Here is a 19,526-nt window from a genome sequence, read left to right as displayed (position 1 = left end):
TGTTGCAGCTTAGGAAGTCTGCCTTAGTGTTCTCTGCCCTTTTTATGTGCAGCGCTGTTAGGGACAAAATATGTTGCTCTCCCAGCTGGAAGAGCCTATTTGCTCCTTCCATTAGAGGTGGGATCTTGTTCCCCCTGGTGGTTGATATACACAACCAAAACCCAATTGTCCGACAGGACTCAGACATCGCAACCAAGGAGGATATGGAGGAAGCCCTCTTTCTACATTCCAGAATTCTTTCAGGTTAGACGAGTGACCCTTCTCTAAGTGTGACCAAGACCCCTGAATTGTATGATCCCTCAGATGAGCCCCCAACCCGAGTTTCTCGCATCGGTTTACCGGCCTCACCAATTGGACCCTTGATGTTATGTTTGCCCTGTCTGTCCACCAGGAGAGGAAGTTTATGACTTCCAAAGAAAATTCCACCTTCCCTTGTAAATGCCTTTTTAGCTATCATTGTGAAGACAGAATTTCCCACTGAAGCTGGGCCCATCTGACCGCTGGGATGCAAGATGTCAGGGCTCCTAACAGACAATGCCTTCCTTAGGATCATTTTTGGAAGATCTATAGCTGCTGACGCAAGGTTTACTACCTTGTTCAGTTTGTTCTCGGGCAAGAGACAAGCCTGAAGCTCGAAATTTAGAACAAGGTTCAGGAAAGTCTGTACTGTTACTGGTTTTAGTCTTGATTTCTGAGTGTTCACCATCCACCAGCCTAGATCTTCTAAAGGTACCTTCACACATAACGATTTTGTTAACGATATCGTTGCTTTTTGTGACGTAGCAACGATATCGTTAACTAAATCGTTATGCCTGACAGCGACCTACGATCAGGCCCCTGCTGGGAGATCGTTGGTCGCTGGGAATGATCAGGACCTTTTTTTGGGTCGCTGATCACCCGCTGACATCGCTGAATCAGCATGTGTGACGCCGATCCAGCGACGTCTTCACTGGTAACCAGGGTAAACATCGGGTTACTAAGCGCAGGGCCACGCTTAGTAACCCGATGTTTACCCTGGTTACCATTGTAAAAGTTAAAAAAAAACAAACAGTACATACTTACATTCCGGTGTCTGTCCCCCGGCATCAGCTTCCCTGCACTGTGTCAGCGCCGGACGGCCGTAAAGCAGAGCACAGCGGTGACGTCACCGCTCTGCTTTACGACCGGTGCTTACACAGTGCAGGGAAGCTGATCCCGGGGGACAGACACCGGAATGTAAGTATGTACTGTTTGTTTGTTTTTTTTACTTTTACAATGGTAACCAGGGTAAAAATCAGGTTACTAAGCGCGGCCCTGCGCTTAGTAACCCGATGTTTACCCTGGTTACCTGGGGACTTCGGCATCGTTGGTCGCTGGAGAGCTGTCTGTGACAGCTCTCCAGCGACCACACAACGACCTAACAGTGACGCTGCAGCGATCGGCATCGTTGTCTATATCGCTGCAGCGTCGCTAAATGTGACGGTACCTTAAGACGACTCTCACGTCTTTCAACAGTGTTGCGCACTGGTATTCTTATCTCCCTACTATGAGGAAGTCGGCTATTAGCTTGGTGAAGCCCCTCGGAGCCACCCACAGCTCGAATGGAAGCTCCCTGAATTGGTAATGCTTGACCTCCCCCTGTACTTACAAGACTACTCTTAGGCGTCTCTGATGGTCTGGATGAATCGGGAGGTGGTAATAAGCATCCTTTAAATTGATGACCACCATGAAAGAATTGTGATGAAGCAGTTTTATGGTTGTACTTACAAATTCCATCTTGAAGGTGTGATTTTTTATCCACCGATTGAGATTCTTCAGATTAATGATGGTCCTGAATGAACCATCTATTTATTTTTATCAAAAAGAGGGGGGCATAAAATCCCCTTCATTTTGTTCCTCTGGGATCTCACACAGAACCTGCATCTCTATCAGGCCCAAGATCTCTGTCTCTAGGGCTAGCTGTTCTTTCACGGACTTTCTGGTGGGTGTCATTACAAAGATTTGACAAGGCAGATGGTAAAACTCTATTTTCAGACCTTCCCTTACTAAATACAGAACCCAGGTGCTGGAGATGTTCTCCCAGGCCTGGATGAATAGGGAAGGCCTTCCCTCTACTACTAGCCTGGCATCATTGTGAGGATTTTTTGGAAGCTGAAGAGGGACCTCCGAACAGGAATCCAGCCTCTTTCCTACTTTTAAACTCCCACTTCCTCCTCTTCCCCAGAGTCCCCAATTAATATTTTTTCCTCCAAAAGGAAGTCTCCCTTGAATCACTGGTGAATCAGGGAAAGCCCTTCTTCTTGTGACCAACCATTTTTAAGATGTTGTCCATTTTTTTCCAGAACAAAAATTGGCCATCATATGGTATTGAGCCCAGTTTATTTCTTGACTTTTAATACCCCAGACAGCCCTTGAGCCACAAAGCCCATCTCTCTGCATTCAATAAAGCTAGGTTCACATTGTGTTAGGGCAATCCGTTTAGCGCATAGCGCTAGCGGATTGCGCTAACGCAATGTCTTTAGAGGGGTCGCGTTTGTAGTTCCCGCAAGCAGTGTCCGAGGTCCGTCACAAAATAACGGCACATCGCTAGCGCGTGCCGAAAGTGGCATGCGCTAGTGATGCGCTACAGATAAAAATCACATTGATGTCAATGGGTGCGATAACGGACCCGTTGCACGGCGTTAATTGCGACAATTTCGCCGTGCAACGCAGTCCGTTAGCGTTAACCCATTAACGCAATGTGAACCTAGCCTAATCCAGCAGAACCTAGCTGCTAGTTTCACCGAGTCTGTGGATGTGTCTGCTAGGAATGCTGCGGCTCTGTGTAAGAAAGGCAGGTTGGCCAAAATCTAAAGGTACCGTCACATTAAGCGACGCTGCAGCGATATAGACAACGAGCCGCTGTTTAGGTCGTTAGGAGACGTCAAACACCGGCAACAGCAGAACGATTCAGGAGCGATCCAGTGACGTACTTATCGTTCTCGCTGGTTGTTGCTCCATGAAAAAACATTGTAGGCATCGTTGCTTTTGCTGTCAAACATGACGAATCTCGCTGACCTGACGACCAAATAAAGTTCCGGACTTTCAGCGACGACCAGCGATGGCACAGCGGGATCCAAATCGCTGCTGCGTGTCAAACACAACGAGATCGCTATCCAGGACGCTGCAACATCACGGATCGTTGTCGTTCTCGTTGGAAAGTTGTTCAGTGTGAAGGTACCTTTATCCCTTGGAGTTTTATTTCTGAGCTGTACATCCACTTGTTGCAACCAAATCATGAGGAAACAGGCAGTACCAGTTCTGACAATTACCGCCTTCAGATCCCCTGCTGCTCTTCCCATGTGTGCTTCAGATAGCCATCTGCTTTTTTTTCTTAAGGGTACCGTCACACAGTGCAATTTTGATCGCTACGACGGCACGATCCGTGACGTTCCAGCGATATACTTACAATCTCGCTGTGTCTGACACGCTCCTGCGATCAGGGACCCCGCTGAGAATCGTACGTCGTAGCAGATCGTTTGAAACTTTCTTTCGTCGTCTAGTGTCCCGCTGTGGCGGCATGATCGCATGGTGTAACATATATCGTATACGATGTGCGCATAGTAACCAACGGCTTCTACATCGCACATACGTCATGAAATTATCGCTCCAGCGTCGTACATTGCAAAGTGTGACAGCAGTCTACGACGCTGGAGCGATATTGTTACGATGCTGGAGCGTCACAGATCGTACCGTCGTAGCGATCAAAATGCCACTGTGTGACGGTACCCTAAGGATCTCTATGTACCCCAGAATCTTCAAAGGGTAGTGATGACTTTTTTGAGGATTTTGATATGGTCCCATCAATCCTAGGGACCTTATCCCATAATTCTGAGCCCTTTTCCTCAAAAGGATATCTGCTTTTTGCAGATGAGGGCATCGCACCGGTTTTCTCCACTGCTTGTTAATGAGTGCCTGGATTTTACTATTAGCCAGAAAGGTGCACTTCTTTTTCTGCTCCAACCATCCGAACATCACATCTTTCAGGGACTTCGCAGTCTTCTCCTCCTTTAAACCATTTGTTGACCTAACAGTTTTAACTAGCCTATCTGTATCATCCACCAGGAACATGGTCTGCCCCCTATGTCACTATCCTAGGAGGATGAGGATGAAGACTCACTGTTATATTGCTCCTCTGATAATGGAGAAGAGTCAGAATCGGTAGTTAATTCCCCAGGTCTTTTATTCACTTTTTTAATAGGGTTTTTAGGGAGCCTTCCACCTCAGCTCTAGTAACAGATCTAAGGCTTGCTGCAAAGTCTGGGGTCTCTTCACTGATTGATGTGGAAGTCTGAGCAGATATTTTTCTTCCAGTCCATTGCTAGCGGGGTCTTGCATAGCGCAAACTCCCTGTTCCTTCTCTTAGTCTTAGCTGAGCGAGTGTCCGTGGAGCGCGCTGACACTAGGCAAGCTTCCCGGCTGCTGCATCACGCTGACACCAAATGGAGAGTGGACACGGGGAGTGTGGCGCGGCGGTCTGAGACATGCTGTGTATCTTCGTCTCTGCCGCCCGCACGTGGATAAGAGCCCTCATTGAATCTGTGAACGGCCCTTCCAGGCGCCTTAAGGCCGGCTTCATAGTCATGTAGCCTGCTCTTCCGGACACAGGGACAGGGCTGGGTAAAGACCACGGATTTCAGCATTTCATCAAGGACAGGGAACCAACTGATGCGGAGGAGAGGTGCCGCCCTTTAATTTTAGTAGGTTTCCTGTCCTTGGTGGGCGGGGCCCTCTTTCAGGTGTGAGGTCATGGGTGAAAGGAAAAAATTCCTTAGAAAGGCATCTATACCCTGTAAAGCAAGCAAAGAATTACCTTTATTCCTAAGCAGCTGTCGTCTCGTAGCAAATCGTAGACTTTTAATGCAATTGCCCTATTAGTCTTCTCAGAGTCACTTTTAGATTCCAATGCAAAATATGGCAAAATATTCACTAAAATTCTAGGGAAACAGTCAGCAAGTAGGACCTTCCAGTCCTCCTCAATACACTGAGCCATTGACTTGATCTCATCAAACTCGCTCCTTATGACTACGGGTGGAATAAGCACCTTGTAGCAGGACCTGTAGTGAAGAGCAGAAAGGGCAATACACACACATATGCATATATACAATGAATAATGATAATAATAATAGATATTTACTAACTTGTAGAAATCTCTGAGATTTGAGTAATCTAACAAGGTGTATGGAAAAGTAGACAGGTTGTATTCCGGAATCTTCATTCTAAGCCATTCAAACACCAAGTAATCTAAGTGTGAGGTCACTAAGTCTTTCATATTTCTGTACCCCAGGGTGGTAGAAACCCTTTCTAAAACCTGTATCAAAATGGAGAAAAGACAAGTAACCATAAAAGTTACACCAATAAGGCTACTTTCACACTAGCGTTAACTGCAATCCGTCACAATGCGTTGTTTTGCAGAAAAAACGCATCCTGCAAAAGTGCTTGCAGGATGCGTTTTTTCCCCATAGACTTGTATTGACGACGCATTGCGACGGATTGACACACGTCGCATCCGTCGTGCGACGGATGCGTCGTGCTTTGGCGGACCGTCGGCACAAAAAAACGCTACATGTAACGCTTTTTGCTGCCGACGGACCGCTTTTTCCGACCGCGCATGCGCGGCCGGAACTCCTCCCCCACCTCCCCGCACCTCACAATGGGGCAGCGGATGCGATGAAAATCTGCATCCGCTGCACACGTTGTGCGGTGCTTACAACGCTAGCGTCGGTAACCTCGGCCCGACGCACTGCGACGGGCCGAGCCCGACGCTAGTGTGAAAGAAGCCTTACTTTCACACAACTTTAATGAATTTACCACATTTTTAGACTCAGTCCCTCCATGTCTATCGCTCTAGATATTTTCTCTGGGTCAGCACAGTTTAATGGGAATTGTACTTTCAGCAAACTTTGCATAGACTAATAATTTAACTTTGCCTTGCTGAAGACAAAACAGAGTGTCAGGTTACACTTCTTACTACAATTTATAAAGAAAAGAGGGGTAAGGCTATGTGAACACGTTGCAGAACTGCTGCCGAAATTTCGGCGGCAATTCCGCAACTCCTGCCGCGGGTATATCGCATGCGGAATTGGCATGCGTATTCCCGCTAAACACTAGCGTTTTGCAAGCGTAATTAGCCTGCAGAATGCTAGCGTTTTCCAAGCGATCTGTAGTATCGCTTGAAAAACTGATTGACAGGTTGGTCACACTTTTCAAACATAGTGTTTGACAAGTGTGACCAACTTTTTATTATTGATGCTGCCTATGCAGCATCAATAGTAAAAAGGTCTCTTTAAAATAATAAAAAAAATTTAAAAAAATGGTTATTCTCACTTTCCGACGGCCCCAATCTCCTCAGCGGTGAACGTGGTGGCTTCCGTCCCCAGGGATGCTATGTGCGAAGGACCTGGGATGACGTCACGGTCACGTGACCGTGATGTCATCCCAGGTCCTTCGCACACAGCATCCCGGGGAAAAGAAAGCCGCCGCGTGCACTGCTGAGAGGCGGGAAGACTCCGGGGGCCATCAGAAGGTGAGTATATCACTATTTTTTATTTTAGTTCTTTTTTTTAACAATTATATGGTTCCCAGGGCCTGGAGGAGAGTCTCCTCTCCTCCACCCTGGGTACCATCTGCACATGATTTGCTTACTTCCCGCATGGTGGGCATAGCCCCATGTGGGAAGTATGCGGATCAATGAATTCCTATGTGTGCGTAATCCCCGCGATTCCGCAAATTAATGAACATGCTGCGTTTTTTTCTGGAATGCGTTTCCGCTCAGGAAAAAAACGCAGCATGTGCATACAAAATGCGAATGGCATTCTTTTAATAGGATGCTTAATGTCAGCGTTTTTTTTCGCCGTTTTATCGCTTTTTATAGCAAAAAAACGCAAAAAAACCGTAAAGAATCCGGAACGTGTGCAAACAGCCTAAGAGTAATAAGGAGCAGAGTGAGAAGACTGGCAGAGTTACACACAAAAAAGATAATTGAGCTGAACTTTCTAACAAGTCTTTTACCATACCCACATCCTCCCAGAACAGGATTCACATACACACAACTCAGTAGTGCTGAATAATTTCCTCGCTGCTGCTTCTGTGTTCTAATTAAAGGGAATATGTCAGCAGGCTTTTGCTATGTAATCTGAAGACAGCAGGAGACAGATATTGAAACACAGAATTCAGGATGTGTCACTTGTCAAAGTGTGTGCTGCTGTTAACTAACCGTGAAGGATTTATCACTAAGAGATTAACATTGCAAGACTAGTACGGCAACTAAGCGCCTCATGGTCTATGGACTCTGTACTCTGTGCTGTGTATGTGAGACGTCATAGCAGGGAATCTCCTCCTACCAGCTCAGAGTCAACTGCAAGTTAATAGAAAACTGGTGAAATATTAGGATTGCAGGATAAAAGTCATGCCATGGATCGTGTTATTCCTAATATTCAGAAAAAAATTATACTGAAAAGTTACTTGAACATACAGTTACCCTTTAATCAAAGCCCAACACTGCTAATATACAGCCAATTGTTTAAAACTAATGAACCATCTTTAGCATAGGCCGTCTGTCAGGGGCCCATAAAGTCCCTGTGGCTATATGAGAAGACTAACATTTTCAAAGACACATGGTGGTTGAGGCCCTGCTGGAGATCTTGGAGCTGTGAGATGTGCCACTGCCATAGTTATGAGAACAGTAGGGATCCATCTTTAGGCACCACTGCCAAGTAAACCGGACAAAGTAAGGACTGGTCATCAGTTTTATAAAACTCGCATATGCCATGAAATGACTTGCCTTCTTGATCTGTTGAGGATCCAGGTTATTTTGTCTCACAGACTGACATATGGCAAATAACGCCTGCTTCTCACACACGGGGCTGGAGGACAGGATCACAGACACCAACATAAGTAGTGTAGAATTTCGGTTATACTTCTCATCAGGTAGATCTTCTGGGTCCTGACAATTGCGAGACTGAACAACAAAATGAACGGGATGATAAAAATTATGAGTATGGCTGTATTCACAATTTAACAATTATATATCATGTGTTAGTTACAATTGACCCCTATTTCCATGAAAGAAATTTAAGGCTGACGCTTAGATTTCTGGTGTGGACTGGATCCACATGAGGATTGTCATTTAATGGTGGCAATCATGTGGAAACATTACTAAAATTTTGCTGATTACTTATTTCCATGATGCAGAAAAAAATCAACTCCTTTAAAAATTAAGCTGTAACTAGTGCAGCAAAAGTAGTAAATTACAGGCAAGAGGGAAATGGATAGACAGAAAGATGATGCAAAATGTAGGATGGTATTACCAAGTAACTCATTCCCTCCTGGACCTTCATGTAGACATTTTCAAAAGCCCTTTGCTGTAACTTCAAGGGCAGAGCTTGCAACTTCACATCCTGGAAGAGTCTGTCAGTAATCAGAATAATAGAGGTTAATGGTTAGGATGGCTCCGTTTTATCATAGCAGTATAAGGGCCTTTTAGATACTTCACCAATCCCTGGTGGTGCACGATATTATTACCTATAATGGTTACCTGTGAAATGGGATCACTGCAAAACCAGATGGAAACCACTCAAACGAAGATATAACACTTAACCCCTTCCCGACCCATGACGCCACGTAGGCGTCATTAAAGTCGGTGCCAATCCGACCCATGACGCCTATGTGGCGTCATGGAAAGATCGCGTCCCTGCAGATCGGGTGAAAGGATTAACTCCCATTTCACCCGATCTGCAGGGACAGGGGGAGTGGTAGTTTAGCCCAGGGGGGGTGGCTTCACCCCCCCGTGGCTACGATCGCTCTGATTGGCTGTTGAAAGTGAAACTGCCAATCAGAGCGATTTGTAATATTTCACCTAAAAAACTGGTGAAATATTACAATCCAGCCATGGCCGATGCTGCAATATCATCGGCCATGGCTGGAAACACTTATGTGCCCCCACCCCACCCCACCGATCGCCCCCCCAGCCCTCCAATCTGTGGTCCGCTCCCCTCCGCCCTGTGCTCCGCTCCCCCGTCCTCCTGTCCGCTCCCCCCGTGCTCCAATCACACCCCCCGTGCTCCAATCAAACCCCCCCGCACTCCGATCACCCCCCCGCACAGCGATCCCCCCCCGTGCTCCGATCCACCCCCCCGTGCTCCGATCCACCCCCCCGCACAGCGATCCCCCACTCCGTGCTCCAATCCACCCCCCCCCCCGTGTTCCGATCCACCCCCCCCCCCCCATGCTCCGATCCACTTCCCCCCCCCCGTGCTCCGACGCACCCCCCCGTGCCCTGATCTCCCCCCCCTTATACTTACCTAGCCTCCCGGGGTCCGTCCGTCTTCTTTCCTGGGCGCCGCCATCTTCAAAAATGGCGGGCGCATGTGCAGTGCGCCCGCCGAATCTGCCAGCCGGCAGATTCGTTCCAGAGTGAATTTTGATCACTGAGATATAACCTATCTCAGTGATCAAAATAAAAAAAATAGTAAATGACCCCCCACCCCCTTTGTCACCCCCATAGGTAGGGACAATAAAAAAATAAAGAAATTTTTTTTTTCCACTAAGGTTGGAGTAAGAACTAGGGTTAGGGTTAGGGGTAGGGTTAGGGATAGGGGTAGGGTTAGGGGTAGGGTTAGGGTTCGGGATGTGCACACGTATTCTGGTCCTCTGCGGATTTTTCCGCAGAGGATTTGATAAATCCGCAGTGCTAAACCGCTGTGGATTTACCGCGGTTTTTCTGTGCATTTCACTGCGGTTTTACAACTGCGATTTTCTATTTGAGCAGTTGTAAAACCGCTGCGGAATCCGCAGAAAGAAGTGACATGCTGCGGAATGTAAACCACTGCGTTTCCGTGCAGTATTTCCGCGGCATGTGTACAGCGGTTTTTGTTTCCCATAGGTTTACATTGAACTGTAAACTCATGGGAAACTGCTGCGGATCCGCAGCGTTTTCCGCAGCGTGTGCACATACCTTTAGAATTAGGCTATGTGCACACGGTGCGGATTTGGCTGCGGATCCGCAGCAGAGTTCCATCAGGTTTACAGTACCATGTAAACATATGGAAAACCAAATCCGCTGTGCCCATGGTGCGGAAAATACCACGCGGAAACGCTGCGTTGCATTTTCCGCAGCATGTCAATTCTTTGTGCGGATTCCACAGCGTTTTACACCTGTTCCTCAATAGGAATCCGCAGGTGAAATCCGCACAAAAAACACTGGCAATCCGCGGAAAATCCGCAGGTAAAACGCAGTGCCTTTTACCCGCGGATTTTTCAAAAATGGTGCTGAAAAATCTCATTCGAATCCGCAACGTGGGCACATAGCCTTAGGGTTAGGGTTGGAATTAGTGTTGTGGTTAGGGGTGTGTTGGGGTTAGGGGTGTGTTGGGGTTAGAGTTGTGATTAGGGTTACGGCTACAGTTGGGATAAGGGTTAGGGGTGTGTTGGAGTTAGAATTGAGGGGTTTCCACTGTTTAGGCACATCAGGGGGTCTCCAAACGCAACATGGCGCCACCATTGATTCCAGCCAATCTTGTATTCAAAAAGTCAAATGGTGCTCCCTCACTTCCGAGCCCCGACGTGCACCCAAACAGTGGTTTACCCCCACATATGGGGTACCAGCGTACTCAGGACAAACTGCGCAACAATTACTGGGGTCCAATTTCTCCTGTTACCCTTGAGAAAATAAAAAATTGCTTGCTAAAACATCATTTTTGAGGAAAGAAAAATGATTTTTTATTTTCACGGCTCTGCGTTGTAAACGTCTGTGAAGCACTTGGGGGTTCAAAGTGCTCACCACATATCTAGATAAGTTCCTTGGGGGGGTCTAGTTTCCAAAATGGGGTCACTTGTGGGGGGTTTCTACTGTTTACGCAACGTGACGTCCGCAGACCATTCCATCAAAGTCTGCATTTCAAAAGTCACTACTTCCCTTCTGAGCCCCGACGTGTGCCCAAACAGTGGTTTACCCCCACACATGGGGTATCAGCGTACTCAGGAGAAACTGGACAACAACTTTTGGAGTCCAATTTCTCCTGTAACCCTTGGGAAAATAAAAAATTCTGGGCTAAAAAATTATTTTTGAGGAAAGAAAACGTATTTATTATTTTCACGGCTCTGCGTTATAAACTTCTGTAAAGCACTTGGGGGTTGAAAGTGCTCACCACATATCTAGATAAGTTCCTTTGGGGGTCTAGTTTCCAAAATGGGGTCACTTGTGGGGGGTTTCTACTGTTTAGGCACACCAGGGGCTCTGCAAACGCAACGTGACGCCCGCAGACCATTCCATCAAAGTCTGCATTTCAAAATTCACTACTTCCCTTCTGAGCCCCGACGTGTGCCCAAACAGTAGTTTACTGTTTACTGATTAGTTTACACATGGGGTATCAGCGTACTCAGGAGAAACTGGACAACAACTTTTGTGGTCCAATTTCTCCTGTAACCCTTTGGAAAATAAAAAATTCTGGGCTAAAAAATTATTTTTGAGGAAAGAAAACGTATTTATTATTTTCACTGCTCTGTGTTATGAACTTCTGTGAAGTACTTGGGGGGTCAAAGTGCTCACCACACATCTAGATAAGTTCCTTTCAGGGTCTAGTTTCCAAAATGGGGTCACTTGTGGGGGGTTTCTACTGTTTAGCCACATCAGGGGCTCTGCAAACGCAACGTGACGCCCACAGAGCATTCCATCAAAATCTGCATTTCAAAACGTCACTACTTCACTTCCGAGCCCCAGCATGTGCATAAACAGTGGTTTACCCCCACATATGGGGTATCAGCGTACTCAGGAGAAACTGGACAACAACTTTTGGGGTCAAATTTCTCCCGTTACCCTTGGGAAAATAAAAAATTGCGGGCTAAAAAATCATTTTTGAGAAAAGAATTTTTTATTTTTATTTTCATGGCTCTGCGTTATAAACTTCTGTGAAGCACTTGAGGGTTCAAAGTGCTCACCACACATCTAGATTAGTTCCTTTGGGGGTCTAGTTTCCAAAATGGGGTCATTTGTGGGGGGTCTTTAATGTTTAGGCACACAGGGGCTCTCCAAACGCGACATGGTGTCCGCTAATGATTGGAGCCAATTTTCCATTTAAAAAGCCAAATGGCGTACCTTCCCTTCTGAGCCCTGCCGTGCGCCCAAACAGTGGTTTACCCCCACATATGGGGTATCTACGTACTCAGGACAAACTGGACAACAACATTTGGGGTCCAATTTCTCCTATTACCATTGGCAAAATAGGAAATTCCAGGATAAAAAATCATTTTTGAGAAAAGAAAAATTATTTTTTATTTTCATGGCTCTGCATTATAAACTTCTGTGAAGCACCTGGGGGTTTAAAGTACTCAGTATGCATCTAGATAAGTTCCTTGGGGGGTCTAGTTTCCTAAATGGGGTCACTTGTGGGGGAGCTCCAATGCATAGGCACACAGGGGCTCTCCAAACGCGACATGGTGTCCGCTAACAATTGGAGCTAATTTTCCATTCAAAAAGTCAAAAGGCGCGCCTTCCCTTCCGAGCCCTGCCGTGTGCCCAAACAGTGGTTTACCCCCACATATCAGGTATCGGCGTACTCGGGAGAAATTGCTCAACAAATTTTAGGATCCATTTTATCCTATTGCCTATGTGAAAATGAAAAAATTGAGGCGAAAAGAGTTTTTTTGTGAAAAAAAAGTACTTTTTCATTTTTACGGATCAATTTGTGAAGCACCTGGGGGTTTAAAGGGCTCACTATGCATCTAGATAAGTTCCTTGGGGCGTCTAGTTTCCAAAATGGGGTCACTTGTGGGGGAGCTCCAATTTTTAGGCACACGGGGGCTCTCCAAACATGACATGGTGTCCGCTAAAGAGTGCAGCCAATTTTTCATTCAAAAAGTCAAATGGCGCTCCTTCCCTTCCAAGCCCTGCCGTGCGCCCAAACAGTGGTTTACCCACACATATGAGGTATCAGCGTACTCAGGACAAATTGGACAACAACTTTCGTTGTTCAGTTTCTCCTTTTACCATTGGGAAAATAAAAAAAATGTTGCTGAAAAATCATTTTTGTGACTAAAAAGTTAAATGTTCATTTTTTCCTTCCATGTTGCTTCTGCTGCTGTGAAGCACCTGAAGGGTTAATAAACTTCTTGAATGTGGTTTTGTGCACCTTGAGGGGTGCAGTTTTTAGAATGGTGTCACTTTTGGGTATTTTCAGCCATATAGACCCCTCAAACTGACTTCAAATGTGAGGTGGTCCCTAAAAAAAATGGTTTTGTAAATTTCGTTGTAAAAATGAGAAATCGCTGGTCAAATTTTAACCCTTATAACTTCCTAGCAAAAAAAATTTTGTTTCCAAAATTGTGCTGATGTAAAGTAAACATGTGGGAAATGTTATTTATTAACTATTTTGTGTCACATAACTCTCTGGTTTAACAGAATAAAAATTCAAAATGTGAAAATTGCGCCAAATTTCCGTTTTCATCACAAATAAACACAGAATTTATTGACCTAAATTTACCACTAACATGAAGCCCAATATGTCACGAAAAAACAATCTCAGAACCGCTAAGATCCATTGAAGCGTTCCTGAGTTATTACCTCATAAAGGGACACTGGTCAGAATTGCAAAAAACGGCAAGGTCTTTAAGGTCAAAATAGGCTGGGTCATGAAGGGGTTAAAACCCGATTCATCAAAGCTTTTACGCCAGAATTCTGGTATAAAAAGGATTGAAAAGTTGCAAAAGCTGCGCTAAAATTTTAGAGACTTTTGTCAGTCTCAGTCCATTTTTGCCTACTTCTAACAAAGTAGCTGGGAGTAGCAACCTCCACTTGTCAAATTCATGACGAGACAGCGATCCTTATTCCACAAATCTTACTCAGTGAATTTTATGGCGATGGGCACACAGAGGTGCATGACATTTTTAAGATGTGTCAAAATGATTAAAAGGCGTGCACACCTTAAAGAATCAAGAGTGTCTGACTCCAGTACACCTCCTCATCAAGACTGGCATGAACAACGCCGGTCTTGATGAATCGGGTCCTTAACTCCAAAAATTTCTCTTTGTTCATTAACACAGAAACATATTCTGGGAAGCCACTAAGTATATAACAATAAAGTGGTAGATAAGTGCTATCAATGCTTAAATCTAAAGTTGGAGTTGATTTAAAGGGGTTCTCCTTTTTTCCACGTTTAGAAATAGGGATTTTTGTGTACTCACCGTAAAATCCTTTTCTCCGAGCCAATCATTGGGGGACACAGGACCATGGGTGTTATGCTGCTTCCACTAGGAGGACACTAAGTTAACACATAAAGAATAACTGCTCCCCTGCAGTATACACCCTCCTGCTGGCTCTAAGTGAACCAGTTCGGTAACAAAGCAGTAGGAGCTTAACATTTAACAAGAATGAACTATGTCAAAACCAAGTCAACACAGAAAAAAACTAAAGTCAATAGGCTAACAGGTTGGGTGCTGTGTCCCCCAATGATTGGCTCGGAGAAAAGGATTTTACGGTGAGTACACAAAAATCCCTATTTCTCCTACGCTTCATTGGGGGACACAGGACCATGGGACATCCTAAAGCAGTCCCTGGGTGGGAAACAATCCACTGCAATTGCTCCTTGTACCCACAAGTTACAGATGCGGCACTGCCGCCTGCAAAATTCGTCTGCCAATGGATGCATCTGCCGAGGCTTGAGAATGGACATGGTAATGTTTTGTAAACGTATGCAGGCTGGACCAAGTCGCAGCACTGCAGACTTGTGCTGCCGATGCTTGGTGCCGGATGGCCCAAGACGCACCCACTGACCGAGTAGAATGAGCCTTAATCCCTGCTGGGACGGAGTGACCTCTGACTCGGTAGGACTCCTGGATAGCTGAACGAATCCACTTTGCTATTGTAGCTTTGGAAGCGGCTAGACTTTTCCTTGGCCCTTCCAGTAGCACAAACAGCATCTAGGAGGACACAAAGATAACACAGAAAGATTAACTCCTCCTCTGCAGTATACACCCTCTCACTGGCCAATATTCAACCAGTTCGGTAGTAAAGCAGTAGGCGTATTAAACAAGAGACAATAAAACTATGTCAAAACCAAAGAAGAAACAACAAGCCAATAGGCTAACAGGGCGGGTGCTGTGTCCCCCAATGATTGGCTCGGAGAAAAGGATTTTACGGTGAGTACACAAAAATCCCTATTTCTCCTACGCCTCAATGGGGGACACAGGACCATGGGATGTCCTAACGCAGTCCCTGGGTGAGGAGCAACATAGCTGCTAATACCCATGTACCTTAGGCTTACAACTAAGGTACTGCCGACTGCAGAATGCGCCTGCCAAGGGTAGAATCTGCAGAGGATGGAGAAAGAATGTGGTAGTGTTTTGTAGAAGTATGCAAGCTGGACCCAAGTCACAGCTTTGCAGACCTGTTGTGCTGACGCCTGGTGCCGAATGGCCCAAGAGGCGCCCACCGACCGAGTAACATTGTAACATAGTTAGTAGGGCCGAAAAAAGACATTTGTCCATCCAGTTCAGCCTATATTCCATCATAATAAATCCCCAGATCTACGTCCTTCTACAGAACCTGATAATTGTATGATACAATATTGTTCTGCTCCAGGAAGACATCCAGGCCTCTCTTGAACCCCTTGACTGAGTTCGCCATCACCACCTCCTCAGTCAAGCAATTCCAGATTCTCACCGCCCTAACAGTAAAGAATCCTCTTCTATGTTGGTTGAAAAACCTTCTATCCTCCAGACGCAAAGAATGTCCCCTTGTGCCCGTCACCTTCCTTGGTATAAACAGATCCTCAGCGAGATATTTGTATTGTCCCCTTATATACTTATACATGGTTATTAGATCGCCCCTCAGTTGTCTTTATTCTAGACTAAATAATCCTAATTTCGCTAATCTATCTGGGTATTGTAGTTCTCCCAACCCCTTTATTAATTTTGTTGCCCTCCTTTGTACTCTCTCTAGTTCCATTATATCCTTCCTGAGCACCGGTGCCCAAAACTGGACACAGTACTCCATGTGCGGTCTAACTAGGGATTTGTACAGAGGCAGTATAATGCTCTCATCATGTGTATCCAGACCTCTCTTAATGCACCCCATGATCCTGTTTGCCTTGGCAGCTGCTGCCTGGCACTGGCTGCTCCAGGTAAGTTTATCATTAACTAGGATCCCCAAGTCCTTCTCCCTGTCAGATTTACCCAGTGGTTTCCCGTTCAGTGTGTAATGGTGATATTGATTCCTTTTTCCCCATGTGTGTAACCTTACATTTATCATTGTTAAACCTCATCTGCCACCTTTCAGCCCAAGTTTCCAACTTATCCAGATCCATCTGTAGCAGAATACTATCTTCTCTTGTATTAACTGCTTTACATAGTTTTGTATCATCTGCAAATATCGATATTTTACTGTGTAAACCTTCTACCAGATCATTAATGAATATGTTGAAGAGAACAGGTCCGAATGCCGTCCCCTGCGGTACCCCACTGGTCACAGCGACCCAGTTAGACACTATACCATTTATAACCACCCTCTGCTTTCTATCACTAAGCCAGTTACTAACCCATTTACACACATTTTCCCCCAGACCAAGCATTCTCATTTTGTGTACCAACCTCTTGTGCGGCACGGTATCAAACGCTTTGGAAAAATCGAGATATACCACGTCCAATGACTCACCGTGGTCCAGCCTATAGCTTACCTCTTCATTAAAACTGATTAGATTGGTTTGACAGGAGCGATTTCTCATAAACCCATGCTGATATGGAGTTAAACAGTTATTCTCATTGAGATAATCCAGAATAACATCCTTCAGAAACCCTTCAAATATTTTACCAACAATAGAGGTTAGACTTACTGGCCTATAATTTCCAGGTTCACTTTTAGAGCCCTTTTTGAATATTGGCACCACATTTGCTATGCGCCAGTCCTGCGGAACAGACCCCGTCGCTATAGAGTCCCTAAAAATAAGAAATAATGGTTTATCTATTACATTACTTAGTTCTCTTAGTACTCGTGGGTGTATGCCATCCGGACCCGGAGATTTATCTATTATAATCTTATTTAGCCGGTTTCGCACCTCTTCTTGGGTTAGATTGGTGACCCTTAATATAGGGTTTTCATTGTTTCTTGTGATTTCACCTAGCATTTCATTTTCCACCGTGAATACCGTGGAGAAGAAGGTGTTTAATATGTTAGCTTTTTCCTTAATCCCAGGAACACCCTTGACACAATAGGATTCCTGAATAGCCGTTCGAATCCATTTGGCTAGAGTAGCCTTGGAAGCTGGCAAGCCCTTCCTTTGTCCCTCTGGAAGTACGAATAGGACATCTGACTTGCGGAAGAGAGCCGTCCGTGAGATATATCGTCGAAGGGCACTAACCACATCAAGAGTGTGCAGGGCTTTCTCAACGCGATGGACTGGTGCCGGACAGAACGAATGCAGAATAATCTCCTCGTTGAGGTGGAAGGAGGACACCTGTCCCTTGAGAGAGCTAAGTGTGAGATCTGACTCAAGGCCTGATTGGAGAAATTCCAATAAGGAAGGGATGGAGAATCCTAGAGGAGATCGTCCATGGGCGTTGCACCATGCGAAGAAGATTCGCCAGGTACAGTGATAAATGCGCAAGGACAAGGGCTTTCTAGCACTTATCATGGTGGAGGATACCTCAGGGGAGAATCCAGCTTGGGCTAGAATCCAGGATTCAACGGCCACGCCGTCAAAGACAGGGCCCCGGAGTTCTGGTGGTAAATTGGGCCCTGTGAGAGAAGATCCATGCGATCTGGAAGCCACCAGGGGACGTCGGCGACCAGCTGATCCAGTTCCGCGTACCATTCTCGGCGCGGCCAGTCCGGAACAACTAGGATCACCGGTACCCCCTCTGCCCTGATCTTCTTGATGACCTTTGGTAGCAGGGGAAGAAAAGGAAAAATGTACGGGAGGCGGAATTGATGCCAAAGCAGGACCAGGGCATCTGCTCCGACGGCACGTGGATCGAGGGATCGGGCAATGAACTGGGGAACCTTGTTGTTTAGCCGTGAGGCCATGAGATCCACATCCGGGGTCCCCCAGCGATGACAAATCTGCTGGAAAACTTCTGGGTGAAGGGACCACTCGCCCGAGGCGAGGCCCTGGCGACTGAGGAAGTCTGCTGCCCAATTTTCCACACCTGGTATGTGGATCGCCGAGATGGGCGAATGGTTAGTCTCGGCCCAACGCAGGGTCACTTCGAGCATGGCCGTCTTACTGCGGGTTCCCCCTTGACGGTTGATGTACGCCACCGCTGTGGCATTGTCGGACTGGATTCTGATGGGGTGACCTGCCAGGAGATGGTGAAAATTGAGCAAAGCTAGTCTGATCGCTTGTATTTCCAGGATATTGATGGGGAGATGCGACTCTCCAGTGGACCACCGCCCCTGTGCTGTGTGGTGGTTGAAGACTGCACCCCAGCCCAAAAGGCTGGCATCGGTGGTCACCACCAGCCAGCGCACTGGGAGAAAATACTTTCCCTGGTACAGGAAGGACTACAGCGTCCACCACCTGAGGGTCTGCCTGACCTGCTGAGACAGACGGAGACGACGGTCGAGAGAGGACTAGTTCCCCTTCCATGCCGACAGCAGCGCATGTTGTAAGGGCCGGAGGTGGAACTGTGCGAACGGAACTGCTTATATGGCTGCTACCATTTTCCCGAGAATGCGCATGCTGAAACGAATGGAGTGAGAGACTGGGCGGGAGAGACTAACTCTGAGCTCCCTGCTGCAAGGCCAGGAAAGAAATCTGCTGAGCTGGGACTGGGGAAGACTTTTCGAAGTTTATCTTCCTACCCAGGCGATAAAGAGTATCCACCGTGATGTCGACGGACTCCTCGCAGGCTGGATATGACGGGCCTTTTATCAGTGGGTCGTTGATATGGAGTAAAAATTGGGATGTGGAGGTAGGCATCCTTGATGTCTATGGATGCTAGGAACTCTCCCCTTTCCATGGATGCGACGACAGAACGGAGGGACTCTATTCTGAAGCGTCGAATTTTGACAAAATGGTTTAGAAGCTTTAGTTCCAGTATCAGTCGGAATAGGTTTGAGTAAAACCCCCTGAACCTTTGGTGTAGGGAAACAGGAATCATGACTCCGTCCCCTTGAAGTGCCTTTATGGCCTGGAGAAAAGCCCTTGTCTTTGGCCCTTGTCTTTGTTTTGGGAGGATACGACTGGAAAAAACGTGTTGGGGGGGGGGGGGGGTGCGGGGGGTAGAGAAAACTCTATTTTGTATCCGGAGGACACCAGTTCTCTGACCCACTCGTCGTGGACGACCGAGAGCCAGGCCTGGCGGAACGAAAGTAAACGGCAGCCTACTTTGTCGACGTCCTCCAGATGATGCAACGAGTCATTGAGTGGAAGATCTAAGGGATCAAGATCCCTTAGATCTAGAAGACCTCGGTCTGGGTTTCCAGTTACGGTAAGGCCTGTATGAGACCTGGGAACCTGTTTCCATGCGAAACTCGTCCTGATCCAGAGGAGGCAGATGGCCAAGTGGGATTGGTGCGA

General features: G+C 46.4%; 1 protein-coding gene across 1 annotated transcript in view; it reads right to left on the bottom strand.

The window, feature by feature from the left end:
* ATM (ATM serine/threonine kinase) overlaps positions 1-19,526 on the bottom strand; it is a 237,502-nt gene that overhangs the window by 123,675 nt on the left and 94,301 nt on the right. The window contains exons 23-26 of the mRNA XM_069759148.1: positions 8,328-8,427; positions 7,802-7,978; positions 5,160-5,329; positions 4,832-5,075 (exon numbers count right to left, since the gene is read on the bottom strand). Of these exons, the coding sequence (XP_069615249.1) occupies positions 4,832-5,075; positions 5,160-5,329; positions 7,802-7,978; positions 8,328-8,427 (691 nt within the window). The remainder of the gene's footprint in view (positions 1-4,831; positions 5,076-5,159; positions 5,330-7,801; positions 7,979-8,327; positions 8,428-19,526) is intronic.

Source organism: Ranitomeya imitator, chromosome 3, assembly GCF_032444005.1.
Source record: "Ranitomeya imitator isolate aRanImi1 chromosome 3, aRanImi1.pri, whole genome shotgun sequence".
In the NCBI taxonomy this organism is placed as follows: domain Eukaryota; kingdom Metazoa; phylum Chordata; class Amphibia; order Anura; family Dendrobatidae; genus Ranitomeya; species Ranitomeya imitator.
Note: the sequence above shows the minus strand (reverse complement) of the source record. Positions and strands in the feature narration are given on the sequence as shown.